The sequence below is a fragment of the Lithobates pipiens genome, unplaced genomic scaffold, assembly GCF_037356315.1.
Source record: "Lithobates pipiens isolate NorthernLeopardFrog02 unplaced genomic scaffold, aLitPip1_a1.2 Scaffold_3, whole genome shotgun sequence".
Lineage (NCBI taxonomy): Eukaryota > Metazoa > Chordata > Amphibia > Anura > Ranidae > Lithobates > Lithobates pipiens.
Genome location: NW_027507790.1, coordinates 24,992,314 through 25,014,280, shown reverse-complemented (window position 1 = coordinate 25,014,280; position 21,967 = coordinate 24,992,314). Strand labels below are relative to the sequence as shown.

General features: G+C 42.8%; 1 protein-coding gene across 1 annotated transcript; it reads right to left on the bottom strand.

Annotated features, from left to right (window-relative positions):
• Positions 1 to 3,671: 3,671 nt before the first annotated feature.
• Positions 3,672 to 15,890, bottom strand: LOC143940228 (olfactory receptor 6B1-like). The gene is made up of 2 exons (XM_077461400.1): positions 15,711 to 15,890; positions 3,672 to 7,525 (listed from the first exon to the last, which is right to left on the bottom strand). Exon 2 carries the CDS (start codon positions 7,523 to 7,525, stop codon positions 6,587 to 6,589), a length of 939 nt encoding a protein of 312 aa, XP_077317526.1. The 5' UTR covers positions 15,711 to 15,890; the 3' UTR covers positions 3,672 to 6,586.
• Between the last annotated feature and the right edge of the window lie 6,077 nt (positions 15,891 to 21,967).

Here is a 21,967-nt window from a genome sequence, read left to right as displayed (position 1 = left end):
TTAGCATTTTGGCTGCTATTAGGAGATGTTTGGTTAAGGATTTCTTATATCTGGCCAGGGAGGTGTCTGAGATATGCAGGCGACAACTAGGGGGAGTAAGATTGATTTGGGGGTCTGAGATGCTTTGAGTTAATTCTCAAATTTTGTCCCAGTATGTGGATATGTGTGGGCAACTCCACCATATATGGAGCATGTCGCCTTTGGCTTCTCCACATCTCCAGCATGAGTCCGAGGCAGTCGGGTACCATTTTTTCACCTTGTCAGGCATGGCATACCAATTTGAAAGAAGTTTATACGAGTTCTCTTGGATCCCTGTGCTAATAGAGCACTTATGGGCCAGGATGCAAGCACTCTGCCATTGAGAGTCTGTAAATTGGGTCTGTAAAACAGATTCCCATTGCTTCCTAAACCCTACCAAGACTGACCCCTTCCCACGCTGGAGAAGTGTGTACAAAAAGGAAGTAGTTTTCCTGAATGGGTCCTCTTTTAAGCAAATTTACTCATACGTCGTCGGTTCACTAGTGACTCCCGGTCGCCTGGCCAGTGACGAAAGAAAATTGTGAATTTGCCTATAATTCCAAAATGAGAGTACAGCAGGTGAGAGATTCTCCAGCAGCTTAGCATGAGAAATAATTGGGCCCCTCTCTATTAATTGTATTGTGATTAAAGGTGTGTTGTCTCCTCGTGTGAAGGGCCTTGAGTCTACGCCTGGGGGGAAATCTGGGTTATCTGTCAGGGGGGTAAGCGGTCCAGGAACGGAAGTAATTTGGTGCGAGGCAGCTACCTTATGAAAAACCCCAAGGGAAGCACCTATAGGTGGATGTTGCATGAGCTCACGGGGGCATTTTCCCCTAACGATCCAGGGGGCGAATTTCAATGGCGTGGTGGAGAAAAGTCCCTCCAGGATTACCCAGTCCTTGTGCGAGATATGACAATGCCAATCAATTATCCTAGCCAAGTGAGAGGCATAGTAATAACATTTAAGGTCCGGAAGGCCGAGGCCTCCCTCCTCTTTAGGCTTCATCAGGATGCGGAAGTTTATGCGGGGCCTTTTATCCCCCCCACATGAATCTCCACATTGTAGATTGGAGATGCTTAAAAAAACTAGTCGGTATAAAGATAGGCAGCGTATGAAACAAATGAAGCAATCTCGGAAGTATGACCATTTTAATAATGGCCGCCCTTCCGAACCAGAAGGGTCTCGGGGACCACCTGGTGAGGTCAATCTCAATTGCTCGAAGTAAGAGTTTGAAACTTTTGGTATGCACAGTGTCCAGAACAGGGGTCAGTCTCACGCCCAAGTATTTGAGTGCTTCCGACACCCATTTAAAGGAGAAATTCTGTTGGGCCAGAGTCAGTGAAGGCCCCGGTAAGGTAAGATTCATTGCCTCTGATTTATTGTAATTGATCTTTAGATGAGACACATAGCCATATGTGGAAAAGGCCTGAAGTAAATTGGGTATGGACGTATGCGGATGAGTCAGAAAGAATAATACAAAATTGCTGCGTATGGTGATGATTTAAGTTTTGGGACCAACTTTAAAACCAGATATGGATGGGGAACTATTCACGGTGCGGATGAAAGGTTCCAACGTCAGGATGAATAAGAGGGGTGATAGTGGGCATCCCTGCCTGGTACCGTTCTGCACCTGCACTTTACCAGACAGGGACCCATTGATTTTTAGTTTCATTGTTGGATTCTGATACAGGGAAGAAATCCAGGCTAGCATGTGCGGCTTCAGGCCAATGTATGAACAAGTGGCCAACAGGTAGTCCCAAGAGACCCTGTTGAAGGCCTTCTCCACGTCAGTTGACAGGAGAAAGCCCTCGAGTCCCGCCTTACGGCAGTGAGTAATTAAATCAAGAGCCTTCGTCACATTGTCCCTGGCCTCCCTACCTGGGACAAACCCCACCTGCTCTAGTCCAATCAGTTGTGGGAGGAAAGGGCTTAATCTGTTTGCTACAATCTTTGCGAGAATTTTTAAATCTAGGTTCAGAAGAGAAATTGGCCTGTAACTGGCGCAATCTGTCGGGTCTTTGCCCGGTTTAGGTATTACCGTGACATGCGCCTCCAAAAACGTTTCTGGTAGTTGTCGTGGTACCATTAAGAAGTTTAGTGTATTTAATAGGGGCTCAGTCAAAATATCGTTAAAGGTTTTATAATAATGGGCTGAAAACCCGTCAGGGCCAGGGCTCCTGACGGATTTAAGGTTTTTGATTGTGTCTGTCAGCTCAGCTGAAGTGATTGGCCCCTCCAAGGACTCTGCTTCCTCCGGGGTAAGGGTGGGCATTCCACTCTGTGTTAAATAATCCCCAATAATGGGACCCCTCTAAGCTCGGGAGGTCTGTGTGGATTTGGTATGTTATAGAGTTTGACGTAAAATTGTTGGAAACAGGCCGCAATGTCTTCGGTGCGATTAGTCAAATTGCCCTCTGTAGTCTTGATTGCTATGATATTATTGGCCAGAGAGGCCTCTTTCAGAGCTTTAACCAGCAGCCTGCCCCCTTTGTCCCCGTGTTCGTAATACACTTTTTTTTTTAAAAACAGCGCTCTTTTACTTTTGAATCTAAAATAATCCGCAATTCTTGACGAAGGGACGGGAGTTCCTCTGCCACTGTCTCATCTAAAGATTGCTTGTGTTGGCTTTCAAGGCGTGCAATCTGGGTCGCTAATGACTGAAGCTTGTTTTCAGCTTCCCTTTTACAGGTCGCTCCTAAGAAGATCAATTCCCCCCTCATGACGCACTTGTGCGGTTCCCAGATGGTCAAGGGAGAAAGGTCCTCCGAGGAGTTTTCCACAAAATAATTGTGTAAAGTGTCAGTTAATCTGGTCTTAATGTCGAGGTCTGTAAGGAGGGAAGGATTCAACCTCCACGTACATGGTTTAGAACCGGCGTCGGTCATCTAATAGTCAGAGCGACAGGAGCGTGATCAGAAAATGATTGTATGCCAATATGGGAGTGCTTTCTGTGTGGTACCGAGTAGTGTGTGAAATCTCGCCCTCTCAGATGGACCGTCCTCCATGAGTCGATCAAGGTAAGGGGAAATATGGAAGCCTTAATTTGTTTCAGTGCCCGATAAGAAAGGCTTGATTTCCCTATGGACGTGTCCTGCAGTGGATGCAGAGGGATATTAAAATCACCTCCCAAGAGCACTCGTCCCGAGGCAAAGCCCTTCAACTCATCAATCATGTTTCTGCAAAAGGATACATATGCCCTATTGGGGAAATACACGTTCGCTAAAGTCAGGGGAGAGGAGCCCCACATCCCCTTTAAAAATAATAACCTGCCACCTGGGTCTGCTAGCTGCTGGGTCACCTCGAAGTCCGCTGATTTATTTATAAGTATGGAAACCCCCTTAGTTTTTGCCCCAGGGTTCGTAGCATGGTAGACTTTTGGGAAATTTTTGTGATATAGATTGGTAATTTTGTTGGCATGAAAATGCGTCTCCTGTAAGGATGTCCTTTTTCTCCAGGATATTCAGACCCTGCACATTATGGGAAATCACGGTCGGGGCGCATCCCAAAGAAGAGTAGGCCATCTTGGTGGCCTATGTAGAGACCTTGTATTCTCCTGCACGAAGGGCAAAAAAAAAAAAGGAAGGGGAGGGGGGAGGGGATGGGAAAGGGACAGAAAGGAAAGAGAAGCTAAGACAAAACAGACAGAGGGTAAAGTGAGAGAAAGAGGAGAAAGGCCCCAAATATGGGGCACCAACCAAATCGTGTAAGAAATATACCTACAGTCGGGCAACTGCAAGCTCAAAATTATCTTGTGAGCACTAGCTGCGCCGAGCTAAACAAGGCAGCGCCCACTTTGGGGAAGCATGGGAGGCGCACCACACGGGCGTCAACTGTCTCTAGACAATACTGCAAATGTTGGGCCCACTAAAGAAACTAAATTAAGAACACAAAACTATAGCTGTCTAGAGACCCATTTTCAGCAAAATTACGTGAACAAGATAACAATAGCATCTCTGGCATAGAGGCTTGTCAGGATATCAGCTGTCTGCTAATAAACAGGCAATAGCGCACTGGCTAACCCTCTCATAGGAGTGTTAGCTCTAATAGGTCCGGGGATACCCCGGAAGGGGAGCAAAAATACCGAACCAAATGTATAACTTTAACAGGAACAGGCCCTCTAAGTTTGGAGCACACAGAAAAAAAAATTCCTTCTTTTCCCTTTTCCTTTTTCCTTTTCTTTTCCTATTCCTTGTGTCAATTAAAAGGCGGGATCAGTACAACATAACAGGGCAGCCTTACGGCAAAGAAAGACAGTAATATATGAGCCACTGTCCACCGGAGTCAAAGCCACTCTACTCCTAAGTCAAACTGCAGGGGCGTAGTGAAAAAAGTCAGGTCTGATTCTGGTTCCTGGACTGCTTAGGTGCGTGTGGCGAGCGGCCCGTGTTGGAGCTTGACTGCTTCCCAAAATTGTTTTTTTTTTATGGAGGCTTGGTGGGGGTGGTGTGAGGTGTACTATCCGGGCTCCCTGAACTCTGCATACCATTTCGGAAGTTCAGTGAGTGGGATGTGCAGATTCGTGCAAAAATCAAGAAGGTCACTCGGCAGCCGCAGAATATGTTGTCTGCCACCCACCGTCGCCAGTAGCGGGAAAGGGAACCACCATTTATAAACGATTCCCTTCCCTCTCAACACATCAAGCAGGGGGCGCAGCGCTCTCCTATTTTGCAGGGTGATCGGTGATAAGTCCTGGTACAGGTCTAAAGTACTGTCGTTAAGGAGAAATTGATCACTCTTCCGAGCCTGAGCTAAAATGTCCTCTTTTAGGGGAAAGCTCTGTAAACAGCAGATGATATCCCTAGTAGGTACGTCATCTGGTGTTTTAATTTGTAGGGCTCTATGCGCCCGCATAAACTCATTGGGGGAGTCTAGGGGCTTTTCCAGCAGCTTATTGAAAATCGACCGGAGGGCTGAGGGAATTTGGTCAGCACTGACGGACTCCGGGATTTCCCGCACCCTGAGATTGTTGACGATTGGGAGCCCTCGCTCAGCTCGTCCTCTTCACCTTGAGCCAGCGCCATCTTAAGTGGTGTTCCACAGCTGGAGCGGGACCTACTGCGGAAGTTCTCTGGGATACTGCGGGCTGATAAGGCTGCTGACAAATGGCGGGATGTATTCCCCAATGTGTGCTTGCTCGCTCCGCTCATTTTAGGCCATGAGGGATGCCAGAGATGAGCTCAGGGGCCGCGGGTCTCTCGGAGCTCAGCATTCAAGCTGCCATTTCCTCTGTGTGCCAAGCCACGCCCCGTATCAGGACATTTCTGTGTGGCCAACTGTCTTTTAGGAAGTTGCTGTGCATTCCGGGAGGGAAGTCAGGGTTAAGGTGTAGGGAAGTGAGATGACTTGGTGTGGTCGATATTGAGGATGACTTACAGATGTTATGAAAGCATCTGATGGTCGGGCCAATTAGAGGGTGGCAGTGAATTTCCATTGGTATGTGTTTTGGGAAGTTCCAAGGTAGTAGGTTTAGGGGTGAGGAGGTAAAAGAAGCTTCAAGGGTAACCCAGTCTTTGTGTTTATTGTAGATGTTCCAGTCGAGAATTCTGGAGAAGTGACAGGCATGATAATAGTTTCTGAGGTCTGGTAGGAGAGGTGATTGAATCTAAATCTTGGTCTTTTATGTACCCATAGGAACTTAGTGCATAAACTTTTGTAGTTCCGGAAAAAAGCCGAGGAGGATGTGGATTGGAGCAGCTTGTAGGATATAATGTAGGCGGGGTAGGGCATTAATTTTTAGCATGGCAGCTCTGCAAAACCATGAAAAGATGGGCTTGTTCCAGCGCTTTAGATCACTGGTGAGGTTTTGTAAAATAGGCAAATAGTTTTTGTGGTACAGATTTTGAAGGTGTCGGGGGATTTGAATGCCTAGGTATGTTATTGCATCTTCCTCCCATTGGAAGGGAACATTTCTTTGACATTGAGTGACAATGTTGTGATTGGGTAGGGAGATATTTAGAGCATAGGATTTGGAGAAATTGATTTTGAGATTAGAGATTGTTCTAAATTGGCGAAATTCTGCTAATAGGATGGGAAGAGAGATGTGGTGTTCTGTAAGAAATATAAGTATATCATTGGCGAAGGCCGGTAGTTTGTATTCCTTGTCGGGGTATGTACCCCTCTAATATCTGGGTTGTATTTAAGGCAGCGTAGAATGGGTTTTAAGGTGAGTATAAACAGTAGGGGGGAGAGTGTCACCCCTGCCTCGTATCGTTATGTATGGAGAAGGCATTTGACAAGAGGCTGTTAACATGGACCCTAGCCATAGGGTTAGCGTAGAGAGCCATTATGAAGCTTAATAGGTGATTACTTAAACCCATGAACCTAAGTACAGCTTCCATGTAATCCCCGGCCACCCTGTAAAATACCTTCTCTGCATCGAGGAATAGGAAAAAAAACTGATTGTTTAGAGGAGGTCAGAAGGTTTTGTAAGGTAGTTTCTTTGGTGGTATTAGCCCTGGCTTCCCTAAGAAACATTTTTTTTTTTCCATCATAATAAAAAAAAGAAGTAAAAAGGAATTAAAATATATACAATAACACTTCACATTACCTTATAAAAAAATATGTTTGCTATCTCATATAATTGTTTTTCCAAGTGCCCAGGTGCTTTTTAATTGAATGTTTCACTTCTTTATTTCTTAAACAGTATATTAGAGGATTAAGTATAGGTGTTATCACAGTGTAAAAAACTGCAACTACTCGATTAAGGGCAAAAGTCAAACTTACTTTTGGTCTAACATACATAAATATAACAGTACTATAATAAATAAACACAACAATTAAGTGGGAGGAACAAGTAGAAAAGGTTTTTTTTCTATTGTTAATAGGTATATGTAAGAGTTTTGCAAAAATATATAAATAGGAAATCAATGTCACAGAAAAAGAAAATAATGACACTAGTGAAGCACACACAAAATCCAACATATCAATTAGGTATGTGTCTGCACAAGACAGTTTAAGTAGGGGGGGAGTGTCACAAAAGAAATGGTTAATAATATGACCTCCACAAAATGTAAGTTGGGAGATTAAGACAATATTTGGAAAAGTGGTCGCAAAGCCTCCAATGACTGAGACTATACTAAAAGTGTAGCACATATTATTATCCATGAGAATTGTGTATCGCAGTGGTTTGCAGATGGCCAAGTAGCGGTCATACGCCATGACACCAAATAAAAAACATTCTGTGGATCCCAAAAAGAAGAAGAAAAGCATCTGTATTATGCAGCTAGGGAAAGAAATATATCTCCCATGTGGAGTAATAGTGGTGAGAATCTTGGGCACAATTACAGAAACATAACAAATCTCCAGAAAAGAGAGGTTACGAAGATAATAATACATAGGTGTGTGCAGACTACTTTCTATCCATGTAATAATGATGATCACAAAGTTACTTGTAAGCGTTAACAGATATGTTATCAGTAGGAGCAGGAAGAAAAAACATTGCAAACTAAGAGAACCAGGAAATCCCAGAATTATAAATTCATCCACTTTGCTTTGATTGGCATTCATCTAAGTAAAACAATAAGAGGGGAAAAAAGCACGATGGTGATGTTAATTGTTATATGTTCCATGAAATTCATATCATATTATATTATCACAAATTGCCCTAATTTAAAAAGGTTGTGGTGGGCTGAGTACAGATATTTACATTGTGATTTTAGCTATCCTTGTGAGCAATCAGCTTCCTTGTGAGCAATATATATATATATATATATATATATATCCTTTTTTATGTTAAACAGATGGCTTTCTAGAATATATCCCTCTCTATGGTATCCTTGCTTTTATCCAGCCACGTGTGGAGTATCCATACTAGTTCAATTGAAATGTATAGGTCAGCTTTTGAGGTCGAGACTTGTGGTCTCTATGATATCCTGTGCAGTGCACAATTACAATTATATTGATTAGTGTTGTTTTGTGTGTTTTTTTTATCTTTTTTCTTTATTTCAGAGATTGTGTGCTTATGCGACATAAATGAATTCTCCTGGCTCTTTCGCCACCTGATTTCCTGCACGGGCCGAGTGGAAGCCCTGGGGGAAATGAGTTGCTGAGCGCTCCACGCGGCATACTCGCTTAGACCGGCGGGGTCTGCGTGAAGCGAGTGACAGAGCGTTGGATCGGCAAGTGCCCCTCTCCCCCCCCCCCCACAGTGTAACACCGAATGGAAGGCTGGAGGCACCAGTGTTAAAGGAACGGAGCAGAGCCTGTGAGGTGGTATCTGGACACACAGCGCAGCCGAGGACCTCTCTCTCTCTCCCACTCTGATTTGGCTGGAGGTGGTAATGTAAACTACCAAAAACTGATATATCTATGCATATCTGTTTTCTCAATGGACGGACTGTTGCTGAATAATTGACTGGGTCTGCACTGGTAAAGACAGCTGGGGAAGGTCATTTAACTGTTTAGCTGTTATATTCTTGCTTGTCTGCTTTCTCAATGGATGGACTGTTGCTAAATAGTGGAAAATGACTGGGTCTGTACTGGCAAAGACAGTTGGGGAAGGTCATTTAACTGTGTAGCTGCCTGCGATAACTTAACACAGTGACATTCTGGGGAATAGTGGAGGGACCTGTGGATGAGCATGGAAGGGAGCATCATATTGGAGTCACAGTAAAAAGTGCGACTGGTACGCACTAATAGAGGGATAGAGGTCCCCCAATTTAAGAGAGCACTACATCTATCAGCTACCAATTAAATTGGCATACATATTGCTGTATCATACGAAAATAAAACAACAACAGTATTTGAGATACGGATCTGGGCGGAGATCGCCCCCCCCTGTCCTCGGTCTCCCCCGTTAACTTGCGTGTAGAGACTGTTCAGTTGGAGGTGGTATAGCAAAATTATCAGGCATTTTCACATATGCATATCTCTTTTCCTTGCCACTAATTGGACAGCTGCTGGATAATATAAAGCAAAAAGGTCTGTACCAGGAAGGTCAGGCGGGTAAAAGCTATTTTGCGGAGCAATGGTCATAAGCCCAACTTCTGGATATTCTATGAAATTGGGTGGTCCAAGGACGGACAGTTAAAGGAGTGATACTTCTGGGCCACGATTGGGGACGCTGTACTAAAAGATATAGTCTGCCCATATAAATCGAGAAATATATACACTCTAATTCAGGGGCCTGGTGCCCTGCCTCCCGCCAACTAATCTGCTTAAACTGATGATCTTGTAGGAAGCAGATTATATCAGTTTAGGAGATATTGTTCTCTAGGCTGGGTAAAGACTGACACGATCGGTGCACGCGTCACCCTCTTTTTTACCCTTCCTTCCCCCCCTTTCCCTCCCCCGGGTTGAAAGGCTTGGCAGTTGATAGAAGAGGGGTGGGGGTGGAAAAGAATGCGGGGGAAGGCAAATAAAAAAATGGGGCTCGGGGCTGTTAGCCCGGGGGAATTCAACGGTATTGGGGGAGACAAGTTTGACGGAGAACAGCCAGGGAACTCCCAGACAGGTAACCTCAGGGAAGACTGGAACCGGAACCAGTAAACCTAGAGGGATGGGGGAGGAGCTTGCAGTGGAAAAATCTAAAGATATGTGTATTACATGTGCTAGAATTGGGGGTTGAGAGCTCCCAGGAAGAGGATAAGGTTAAAAGAAGTGAATAACAGAAAAGGAAAGGAGGGGCACCCCCCCCCCCGTAATAGATGATGGGCTAGGATCAGAGGAGCCCCAAGTAAACCTAAGCCTAGTATGAGAAATATTTAATGAAGCATTGTCTAAAGTGGAAATTTCGTTAAAAATTGATATTGCGGCAGTGAGGGCAGACATAGGGCAAGTGTTGGGTAGAGACGAGGAAGTGGAAGAAAGAATGAATACGTATGACCAGAATTTGGTGGAAATAAGGGAACAAATGAAATATATCCAAAGAACAAATAGATTGATCCTATATAAAATCGAAGATCAAGAAAATCGGGGAAGAAGGAAAAATTTGAGGATAAGAGGACTAGCAGAAAAGTTTAAAAACGATGAGCTAAGCAAAATAATGCAGGACCTGTTTAATCCCATACTAGGAGGAGCTGAAGAAGAAATAATAAAATTAGACAGAGTACATAGGATCACGAGATACCAATTCCAAGCCAATGAAAATCCAAGGGACGTAATAGTTAGATTTCATTACTTACGAAGAAAAGGCACACGTTTTGGAAAAGATACATAAGATGGACAAAATTATGTTTAAAGAGATGGAGTTGCAGATATTCTCAGACTTGGCAGGAGAAACACTGACAAGAAGAAGACTCCTCAAACCTTTGACGGAACAAATGAGGTCACTGAATATCCCCTATCAATGGGTATTTCCAGCATGCCTGAGGGGCAGGAGAGATGGACGCTCTGCGGTTTTAAGGTTCCTAGAGGACTTAACAGAGTTCTACAGTAAATTAGACATCCCCCACCGGCTCTACCGGGGTGGGAGGAGGGGGGAGAAGGGGAAAGGAGACCTAGCAGTAGGCAATGGTTACAGATCCCGAGGGGGGGAGAAAGAGATGGGGTATAAACATCTTTACTTATCTCCTGGGGGGAGTGGGACCCGGGGTCTGTGTGGGTGTTAGGGTGGTAGGAGAGGGGGGGACCTGGCAGACCGCGATCAGAGAGGTTCGCCCCAAAGAATGCTGGGAAATCAAACGACAACCAGTTGGACGTCAGGGTACCCAAGCAAATAACAAATACAGAATCTGTTCACTCTTCCGAATGGAGGAGAGGTGGGAGGGGGGGTTTGATATGGGTGATTGTTTTCTCTCTCAGTTGTAGACATCTCTCTCTCTCTCTCTCTCCCCCCCCCCTCTACCGGGGTGGGAGGAGGGGGGAGAAGGGGAAAGGAGACCTAGCAGTAGGCAATGATTACAGATCCCGAGGGGGGGAGAAAGAGATGGGGTATAAACATCTTTACTTATCTCCTGGGGGGAGTGGGACCCGGGGTCTGTGTGGGTGTTAGGGTGGTAGGAGAGGGGGGGACCTGGCAGACCGCGATCAGAGAGGTTCGCCCCAAAGAATGCTGGGAAATCAAACGACAACCAGTTGGGCGTCAGGGTACCCAAGCAAAGAACAAATACAGAATCTGTTCACTCTTCCGAATGGAGGAGAGGTGGGAGGGGGGGTTTGATATGGGTGATTGTTTTCTCTCTCAGTTGTAGACATCTCTCTCTCTCTCTCTCCCCCCCCCCCTTTTTCCTCTCTCTGTGTTTTCCCTCTGACAGGGGGAGACCATATTGGTCTCCCATGGGGAGAAAGAGAGGGGGAAGGGGGAGGAGGGATTAGATGATATATGACTGTGTTAAAACTGATAACATATAATGTTAGGGGCATAAACACCCCCAAAAAAAGATTCAGGGTGAATAAGGAATTAGCGTACTATGCAGTGAATGGGATATGCCTTCTGGAAACGCATATATCACACGAAGCCGGAGGGAGATTGTCCTCTTGGCAGTTTCCTTTGTGGTCCTATGGTGATTCTAAATCGAGTTATGCAAGGGGGGTGGCAATAGGATTTGCTAGATGCATAAGGTTTGAAATGGAGAAGCGAGTAGCGGATCCAGAAGGGAGATTTTTGTTTGTAAGAGGAAGATTACTCGATGTGGAATATACCATAGCGAATATCTATTCACCGAATAGAGACCTGGATATATTCCTGAGAATTTAAAAAAGGCAAATTAATAGTGGCGGGAGATTTAAATATGTGTATTGACCCACGGACGGACTCCACGGTGGGCTCCCCTCGTTGGTCAATGTTAAGACAAAATAGGTCCCTGTTATTGGAACATCAGCTGGTACATGCTTGGAGAATCAAACACCCGAATAGTTTGGATTATACGTTTTATTCGGCGGCTCATGGGACATATTCTAGAATAGACTATGTATTGATTGAACACCAAATGATCCCATTACTCAAAGATATGGGAATAAAATCTATTTCTCTGTCTGACCATGCCCCAATAATAGTTCAATTAGAGATATCAATAGATCCCGTTAAGAGGGGAATGTGGAGACTCAATGAATCCTTGATTCAGGATTCTGAGGTTAAAAATAAATTCGAACAGGAGCTGGAGGAGTTTTTCCTTAGGAATGAAACCCCGGAGGTCTCTAGAGGTACTATATGGGAAACCATACATAAGAGGAATACATAAGAGGAATCTTAATAAGTATTGGGGCAAGGATAAAAAAGAAAAAGGGAAGAGGATGCGGGACCTCCGCAGGGAAATATATGAATTAGAACAACAGACGAGACCGAAGGGGATACCAGAGAGTTGGATGAACTCCTGGATCAGGAGAGGAAACAAGTTTCCCATATGGTAGATAAAATGAGACATAAGGAGGGGAATAAATCGGGGAAATGGTTAGCGAGAGTAGTAAGGGAAAAAAGAAACGCATCCTTTATAGCTAAAATCAGAGACAGGAAAGGGGAAATTATGCATTCTACCCCTGAAATAGCAGCAGTTTTTCATAGTTTTTATAGCCAGCTATACAGGGTAGGGCAGGAGGAGGAAAATAAAAGAAATGGGAATGTTATCCTAGAGTATTTGAAGGAGCTAGATCTGCAGGGAGTCCCAGAGGAAGAATTGGAGTTACTGGAAGCCCCAATAATGGAGGAGGAAGTGTCAAGGGCAGTAAGGGAGATGGCAATTGTGAAGAGTCTGGGTCCAGACGGATACCCTATTATGTATTATAAGAAGTTTGAAAAGATATTGGTACCCAAACTATGCGATTATATGAACGCGGTAGCAGAAGGGGAAAAACTTAGGGAAGAAGCTTTGATGGCCTATATAACTCTGATCTTAAAGGAAGGCAAGGATCCAATGGCGCCAGAGAGTTACAGACCAATTTCCTTATTGAACACGGATATGAAGATATTCTCTAAAGTGAAGGTTAAAACCACTGCTGCCACAGTGGGTACATAAGGATCAAGTGGGGTTCGTCACAGGGAGGGAGGGAAAGGATAATTGCCTTAAAACTCTACTGTTGATACATGAAGTTGAAAGGAGGGAAGCCCCGGTCGTCCTGCTGTCAGTTGATGCAGAGAAGGCATTTGACAGGGTCGACTGGGGCTTCATGATGGGAACGTTGAGATACCTGGGAATAAAAGAGAAAATGCTGAGATGGATAATGGCTTTCTACTCCCATCCGACAGCAAAAATAAAAATAAATGGAAGCCTCTCCCCTGCACTGGAGCTATACAATGGCACAAGGCAGGGGTGCCCATTATCTCCAATGTTGTTTGTCCTAGCCCTAGAGCCCTTATTAGCTGCAATTAGGAAAAATGAAGATATAAGAGGGGTGAAAATAGGTAAAGAGGAGTATAAGATGTCCACGTATGCGGATGACATATTATTTTATGTAAAAAATCTATCTAATCTATATATCTAAAAAAGAACAAAAGATACTTCAAACCTCCTTCCCCTTCATTTGGTGTAAGGGGGAGTTGGGGTACTTGAGTATAAGGCTTACAGCATCACTGTCGTCTGCATATGCGGCCAGTTATCCCCCTATATTGAATAAGGTTAAGGATTGTTTAAGACATATGATATATAAACCCCTCTCGTTAATAGGGAGAATAAACGCGTTAAAAATGTTTATATTACCTAAGTTAATATATGTGTTCCAAATGATTCCAATAAAAGTCCCACACGAGTTCTTTATGAAATTAAGAACTATGGTAATGAAATATATTTGGGGGCGTAAGAACCCCAGAATCCCATATGCAATATTGGAAAGGGGGAAGCAAGGAGGAGGGCTAGCTGCTCCGAATTGTAGGAGATATTATCAGGCAGTCGTTATTTCACGAATAACAGGGTGGGTACACGATAAGGGAGATAAAGGGTGGGTTAACATTGAGAAAGCACAAAGTAGAGTAGATTTAGGTTAAAGGATTTGGATTCCACGGCACACTGAGAATTAGCAGGTAGCACAAACCCACTAACAATAAATGTGTTTAAAATATGGGATAAAGTGGGAAAATTAAATCACTGGCAATTTAACTCACTATTAATTTCTTTATTAGACACGAGTTACTTTAAACCTGGGAAGGATGAATACATATATTTTATTAGGTGGGCAAAGAAAAATGACATTATGTTGAAAGACGTGATGAATGGTGATAGAATTTGCACTTTAGAAGAAATAAGACAAAAGTGGGGAAACGGGCAGTTAGACAGTTGGAGATATGCACAAATACAGCACTTTATACAGGCACTTCCTAGGCCACTCCGAGGGGTAGGGGACTTAAGATCTATTGAGAGATTGCTCTCCTCTTCGAGATGTTTGAGACAGAGTATGTCTAAAATATATAAAATCTTAGGGGAGGAAAAGGAATTGAGGGATCCCCCATATCTGAAGAAATGGGAGGAAGAGTTGGGAACCCTGCGGGACAAGGAACATAGAAGTAAGATCCTGAGAACAGTATGCACAACCTCCAGGGATAATAGGACAGTGGAGATGTCCTATAAATTACTGGCGAGATGGTATATTGTCCCACAGAGAGTGCAGAGGATTAGAGCAGACACCTCAGCAATGTGTTGGAGGGGCTGCAATACCCTGGGAACCTTTGTACACCTATGGTGGGACTGTGTAAAGATCCAGCCATACTGGGAGAGGATAATAGATAACATTTATCAGATAACAGGAGAACAAGTAAGGAGGGAACCTTGGACGTGCCTGTTTCACGATACGGATAAAACATTAACGGAATATAAAAAAACATTGGTCCCTCACTTGTTAAATGCAGCCAAGAGTTTAATACCGAAGAGCTGGAAAACCCCTGACCCACCATTTATTAAAGATTGGATAGAAAAAATAGATTGGTTAAGATCAATAGCGGAAACAATATATATATAAGTGAAGATCAAATGGAAGCTTTTTACAGCATATGGGGAGGATGGTTAGAGTTTAAAAAGACAATGGAGCACCTAAAAATGGGGGAGGCCTAGTGTGGGGGGAGGGGGAGTGGGGAGAGAGAGAGAGAAGGAGAGGGAGGGAGAGAGGGGAGGAAGGGGGGAGTTAAGTTTTAAAGTTTGTATCGATATGGGAAAAATGAAAAGGGTAACAAAGGATAAATGAGGGTAAATGGAAAAAATTGCATATAAGATATAATAAAAAGAGATCAAATAAAGAAAAAAAAAGTAAAAGAATAAGAAAATGAAATGCATATGATGGCTCAGCAGCACTGCCAGAGGTACACGAGAGTCGATAACAAACTAGACCCAAGTATGGGTGCCTACGCTACAAGCATGGTGATTAGTGGATTGGGTGGGCTGCATACTGATGCAAAAAAAAAAAGAATTCTCCTGAAGACGCCCTATGCTATATGGCGAAACATGTTGAGATATATCCACATTGTAATTGTTCATATCTATTCTATGTTATTTCTGTACTGAATTCAATTATGTACTTATATGTCTTTTCTATATTGTATTAAAAAAAATATTTTTATATAATGTGGTGTTATTGCACTTAAAAAGTCCCTTTGAGAAATCTTATATATTCTTTGTAGAAATTATGGGATGTGATGCTAAAAATAGGTTTCAGTATTTCAGCTCATTTATAATATTTGTTCTCCTATCCTGCTAAATTGTATTCAACCATAGGGATGTGCAAAATTAGACTTCTTCAGTGGTCTTGAAAGAAAAGAAAAAAAAAAATAAAAATCACTATTTTGTTGCTAAATACTGTTAACTTTTTTTTATATACTTCAAAAAACTCTTACTTGCTGGCTCCCAGAAATGTTTTACTTCAGAAAGAAAGACTGTTTTGTTTTGCTTTTCATGTACAGTATATTTTGCCTCTGTTCTTCTCTTCTGTCCACTTTCAAGCAAAACACATAGCTGCCTTTTTAAGGAACTGCATATAATCCTCTGTGCAAGTCAGGAAAATAAGGTTTGTATGCTAGAAAATCATGTCTCTTCTTAGAATATATATAGTATTTCCTTTAAAAAAAAAAAAAAAAAGCAAAACATTCCGTTAAGGAATTAATTATTACCATATCTCAAGAGCCAAAGTGATGTATTTCCATTGTCAGCTACAGTAGTTGTTTACAAATTAAAAACAATTCTGATTATTAAATTATTTCTTTCATTAGATACAGAATACAATAATACTAAAATATATTTTGCTCATCATGTACATTATTTTTAGTTATTTAAACAGAAATACTACTTATTCAACTTAACTTATTCAAAAATTGCTCCCAACCCACACCTGTCAGTTTTAGAATATTTATATGAATAATGTGTATATGATAATTGCATATAGTAAGACATAATTTACTGAATGATACAGTTAAGTATAAACAGGGCCACATTTATAGTAAATATTGAATACAAGAGAATAATAAGTAAAACAATTAACCAACTGTTCTTCCTTTATGCTATTGATCTTTATCCAAAGTATATATCAGCATACATACTTTATATACTGTATATTAGGGATGGGCTTTATGTTCGGGTTGAACATGAGTTTGACTCGAACATTGGCTGTTCCCCTGTTCGCCAAATAGCGAACAATTTGGGTTTTTCGCGGCAAATTTGAAATCCGCAGAACACCCTTTAAAAGTCTATGGGAGAAATCAAAAGTGCTAATTTTAAAGGTTAATATGCAAGTTATTGTCACAAAATGGTTTGGGGACCTGGGTCCTGCCCCAGGGGACATGTATCAATGCAAAAAAAAATGTTTTAAAAACAGTTGTTTTTTCAGGAGCAGTGATTTTAATAATACTTAAAGTGAAACAATAGAAGTGTAATATTCCTTTAACCACCTCAATACAGTGCAGTTACACCCCCTTCCTGACCAGACCAATTTTCAGCTTTCAGCGCTCTCACAGTTTGAATGACAATTACTCAGTCATCCAACACTGTATCCATATCAAACTTGCTTCCTTTTTTCCACACAAATAGAGCTTTCTTTTAGTGGTATTTAATCACTACTGGGTTTTTTTATTTTTTGTGCTATAAATAAAATAAAATGTAAATTTTGTGAAAAAAATGCCTTTTTCTTTGTTTCTGTCACAAATTTTTGCTAATTAGTAATTTTTCTGCATAAATTTTGGCCAAAATTTATACTGCTACATATCTTTGGTAAAAATAACCACATTAGTATATATTATTTGGTCTTTGTGAAAGTTATCGAGTTTACAAACTATGGTGCCAATCACTGAAAATTGATCACATCTGATCATCAGGTGTATCTCATTTCTTGAGACACTAACAAGTCAGGAAAGTACAAATACCCCCAAATGACCCCTTTTTACAAAGTAGACATCCCAAGGTTTTAAGTAAGTAGCATGGTGAGTTTTTTTAAGTTGTCATTTTTTCCCACAATTCTTTGCAAAATGAAGATTTTTTTATTTTTTTTATTTTTTGTACTAAATTGACATATTATCAGGTTATTTCTCATACACAGCATATGCATACAACAAATTACACCTCAAAATACATTCTGCTACTCTTCCTGAGTACCACGATACCACATGTGTGAGACTTTTACACAGCCTGGCCACATACAGAGCACCAACATTGATGTAGTACCTTCAGACGTTCTACGAGCAAAAATTACGCATCTCATTTCTCAACCACCTATTACACTTTTGAAGGCCCTGGAGTACCAGGACAATGGCATTTCCCATAAAATGACCCCATTTTGGAAAGCAAACAATATAATCTGTGAGGCATTTTGAATGGTTAATTTTTTTCCAAAAGTTTTTGGAATATGTGGAAAAAAATTAAAACGCATTTTTTTTACACAAAATTGTCAATTTATAAGATATTTCTAACACATAGCATGTATATAGCAAAAATTACACCCCAAAATACATTCTGATACTCCTCCCGAGTATGGCGATACTACATGTGTAGGACTTTTACACAGCCTGGCCACATAGAGAGGCCGAACATTGAAGTAGTACGTTCAGGCGTTCTAGGAGCATAAATGACACATCTCATGTCATTCCTACCCATCACACTTTTGTGGTTACCCACAAAATGACCCAATTTTGGAAAGAAAACACCCCAACGTATATTCTATGAGACATGGGCTGCAAATAGGTACTCGGGTACTCTGATGGCCTGGTGACAGGTACTCGGGTACTCTGATGGCCTGGTGACAGGTACTCGGGTACTCTTATGGCCTAGTGACAGGTACTCGGGTACTCTGATGGCCTGGTGACAGGTACTCGGGTACTCTGATGGCCTGATGACAGGTACTCAGGTATTCTGATGGCCTGGTGACAGGTACTCAGGTACACTGATGGACTGTGATTGACATGTACTCTGATGGCCTGGTGACAGGTACTCTGATGGTTTGGTGACTGGTATTTGGGTACTCTGAAGGGCGGTGACTGGTACTCATATGGACTGTGACAGGTACTCGGGTACTCAGATGAACTGTGACAGGTACTCGGGTACTCAGATGGACTGTGACAGGTACTCTGGTACACAGATGGACTGTGACAGGTACTCGGTACTCTAATGGACTGTGACAGGTACTCTGTACTCTAATGGACTGTGACAGGTACTCGGTACTCTAATGGACTGTGACAGCTAATCGGGTACCCTGATGGACTGTGACAGGTACTCGGGTACTCAGATGGGCTGTGACAGGTACTCGGGTACCCTGATAGACTGTGACAGGTACTCGGTACTCTAATGGACTGTGACAGGTACTCGGTACTCTAATGGACTGTGACAGGTACTCGGGTACCCTGATGGACTGTGGCAGGTACTCGGGTACTCAGATGGGCTGTGACAGATACTCGGGCACCCTGATGGACTGTGACAGGTACTTGGTACTCTAATGGACTGTGACAGGTACTCGGTACTCTAATGGACTGTGACAGGTACTCGGGTACCCTGATGGACCGTGACAGGTACTCGGGTACCCTGATGGACCGTGACAGGTATTCGGGTACCCTGATGGACCGTGACAGGTACTCGGGTACCCTGATGGGTCGTGACAGGTACTCTGGTACCCTGATGGGCCGTGACAGGTACTCGGGTGTGCCGTGACAGGTAGTCGGGTACTCTGATGTGCCGTGACAGGTACTCGGGTACTCTGATGTGCTGTGACAGGTACTCGGGTACTCTGATGTGCCGTGACAGGTACTCGGGTACTCTGATGTGCCGTGACAGGTACTCGGGTACTCTGATGGGCTGGGACAGGTACTCGGGTACTCAGATGAACTGTGACAGGTACTCGGGTACTCAGATGGGCTGGGACAGGTACTCGGGTACTCTGATGGGCTGTGACAGGTACTCGGGTACTCTGATGGGCTGGGACAGGTACTCGGGTAATCTGATGGGCTGTGACAGGTACTCGGTACTCTGATGGGCTGGGACAGGTACTCGGGTACTCTGATGGGCTGGGACAGTTACTCGGGTACTCTGATGGGCTGTGACAGGTACTCAAATACTCTGATGGACTGTGACAGGTACTCTGATGGACTGTGATTGACAGGTACTATGAGGGGTGGTGACAGGTCCTCTTTATTGGGGGGGAGGGAGGCAGGCAGGCAATCAGTGTGATTGGTGTACACTAGGCGGTAACGAGATGTTACCGCAATCTCCTCCTCACACACGATCGGTGTGTGAGGAGGAGAACAACCCGGTAACATCTCGTTACCGCGGTTTGTTTACATTTTAGTGATCGGCTGTGAAAGGATCACAGCCGATCACGTGGGTAAACAGCCGGCCAATGGCTGTTTACCAGCGTCGGTGACGAGCAGTGTTCTCGGGGAACACGCCGCCACCGACGTGCACGCGCTGTGCACAGTCGGGGTGTGACCATCTGTGATCGGCTGTGATGAAGTCACATGGTAAACAGCCATAACCAATGGCTGTTCACCCCCTTCGGTGGCGAGCGGTGTCTCCGTGACACGCCGCCACAGAAGAAACAGGGATGTGCGCACACGATCGCGCGCATTCCTTGTTTAAACGGGAGGCCATCATATGGTGCATAGGTGCGCTGCCTGGCCGTCATTTGACGGCCAGCGGTCGGCATCTAGTTACATTTTGTACCTGGGGGGTGTCTATATTTGTCTAATTTATGTTTTAAATTACTTTTTTTCCTTTAGAAATTTAATTTTGACATTATAGCGCTACTTTACAGGCATACTATAGTATAGTATATAGTTATACTGGAGCATCATTGTACAAAAATATATTTTTAGTATTGTTCTTAGTAGCTTATTGCCTTAGTATGTTACGCTGTAGTCTGTAATAAAAGTAATTGATTATATTATCAAAATTGTGTTTGATATCAAGTAGTATACAAGTAGTGTCCCGTAGCCACCAAAATTACAAACACAGGCCTGTCGAACCCATAGTGCCCTTTCTGCAGAATATGCCAATTCTAATTGGGAGCCCACCACTTCTGCAGCACTTGTACTTCCCCCACTGACTGGCCAACCCGGAATTCAGGTGCTTGATTTTACATCCTTATTCCCTGTTTTTCATGGAAGATCTCTATAGATCTACTGTGGAACAAAGCAATTTGTATGCTGGTCAATTCATCGCCGCTAATCCCCATTTGGCACTTGCCAGAGAATCGAAACCTATTACGGTTTCCGATTTTAAGACCTTTCTGGGCATATCCCTCTCATAACTAAAAAAAGTGATTTGCTGTCATATTGGTCCACTGACCCATTTTACCATATGCCTGGGTTCTCTGCTTTCATTTCCAGGACACTATATGAGCAGATCTTGCGGTTCATGCATTTTAATGACAATGAACCTTGTGATTCTCGGGGTGACCCTGGATACGATCGGTTCCACAAAATTATATATATATATATATATATATATATATATATATATATAAAATAAAAAAGCCAATTTATTTTTTATTTTTCTTCTTTCACTAATCTCTCTATTGTTCTGCTCTGTTTTACTGCACATCATAACTGCAATATTTTATTCTTACTATGTTTTATCATGTTTGCTTTTCAGGTATGTAATTCTTTTATACTTTACTGTGCATTGTGTTTTATTGTTAACCATTATTTTCTTTTCAGGTATGCCATTCAGCTGTAGCACTGATTTATTTATCTTGATAGCAACAGTGTTTGCCCTCACAATACGTAGATCAGTGACTCCAGCGATGTGGGAGGGGATTTCACCATCACAGTTAAAAAAAAAAGTGCATATATGCCGGAGCAAGGGGACAGGGGTGGAGGGGCGATTTGCCCCTAACATTAGGGGTGGATTGCCCCCATACTTCGGCATATATTTCTTACTCTTTTTTTTTAAAACAAGCTTTATTTAGAGAAAATTAAGCAATAAAAAAGTCTGTTTAGTTAAATTTTACTCCTTTTTTTATGCACAGATTGTTATTGTTTTATTGAGTTAATGTTTTATTGTTAACATTGTTTGATTTTCAGGTATGCCATTCAGCTGCAGCACTGATTTATTTATCTTGACAGCAACATCGTTTGCTCTCACGATATATAAATCAATGACTCCAGCACTGTAGGAGGTGATTTCACCACCACAGTTAAAAAAAAAATGGTGCATGTATGTCCATCATTAGAAGTGGGTGGATGCAGGGCGGTATTCTAATGATGGGCATACCCAACGATCATTCTTTTTTTAGTTCAGCCCACGTGCTGCATGAAAAAATATCATTACAATATGTGCCCAACAAGGACCAACAACATACTGGTATGTTGCTGGACTTTGAATGGTTATACCAGAATGATGCCTGCAGGTTTAGGTATTATCTTGGTATTGTTATTTTCAGGTATAATTCGGCTTTCATGTAAAAGCAATCCTAGCAGCTAATTAGCCTCTCGACTGCTTTTACAAGCAGTGGGAGAGAACATTCCCCCCCGCTGTGTTCCATGCTTTTTTCTGGCTCTCCTGTCCCACTGGGGAACCTGAGAATGCAGCCAGTGGTTCTACCATCTGACCATAGAGCTGATGGAAGAACAGAATGGCTCCAATCATATAGATAACAGCATCACTGGGCAATTGGGAA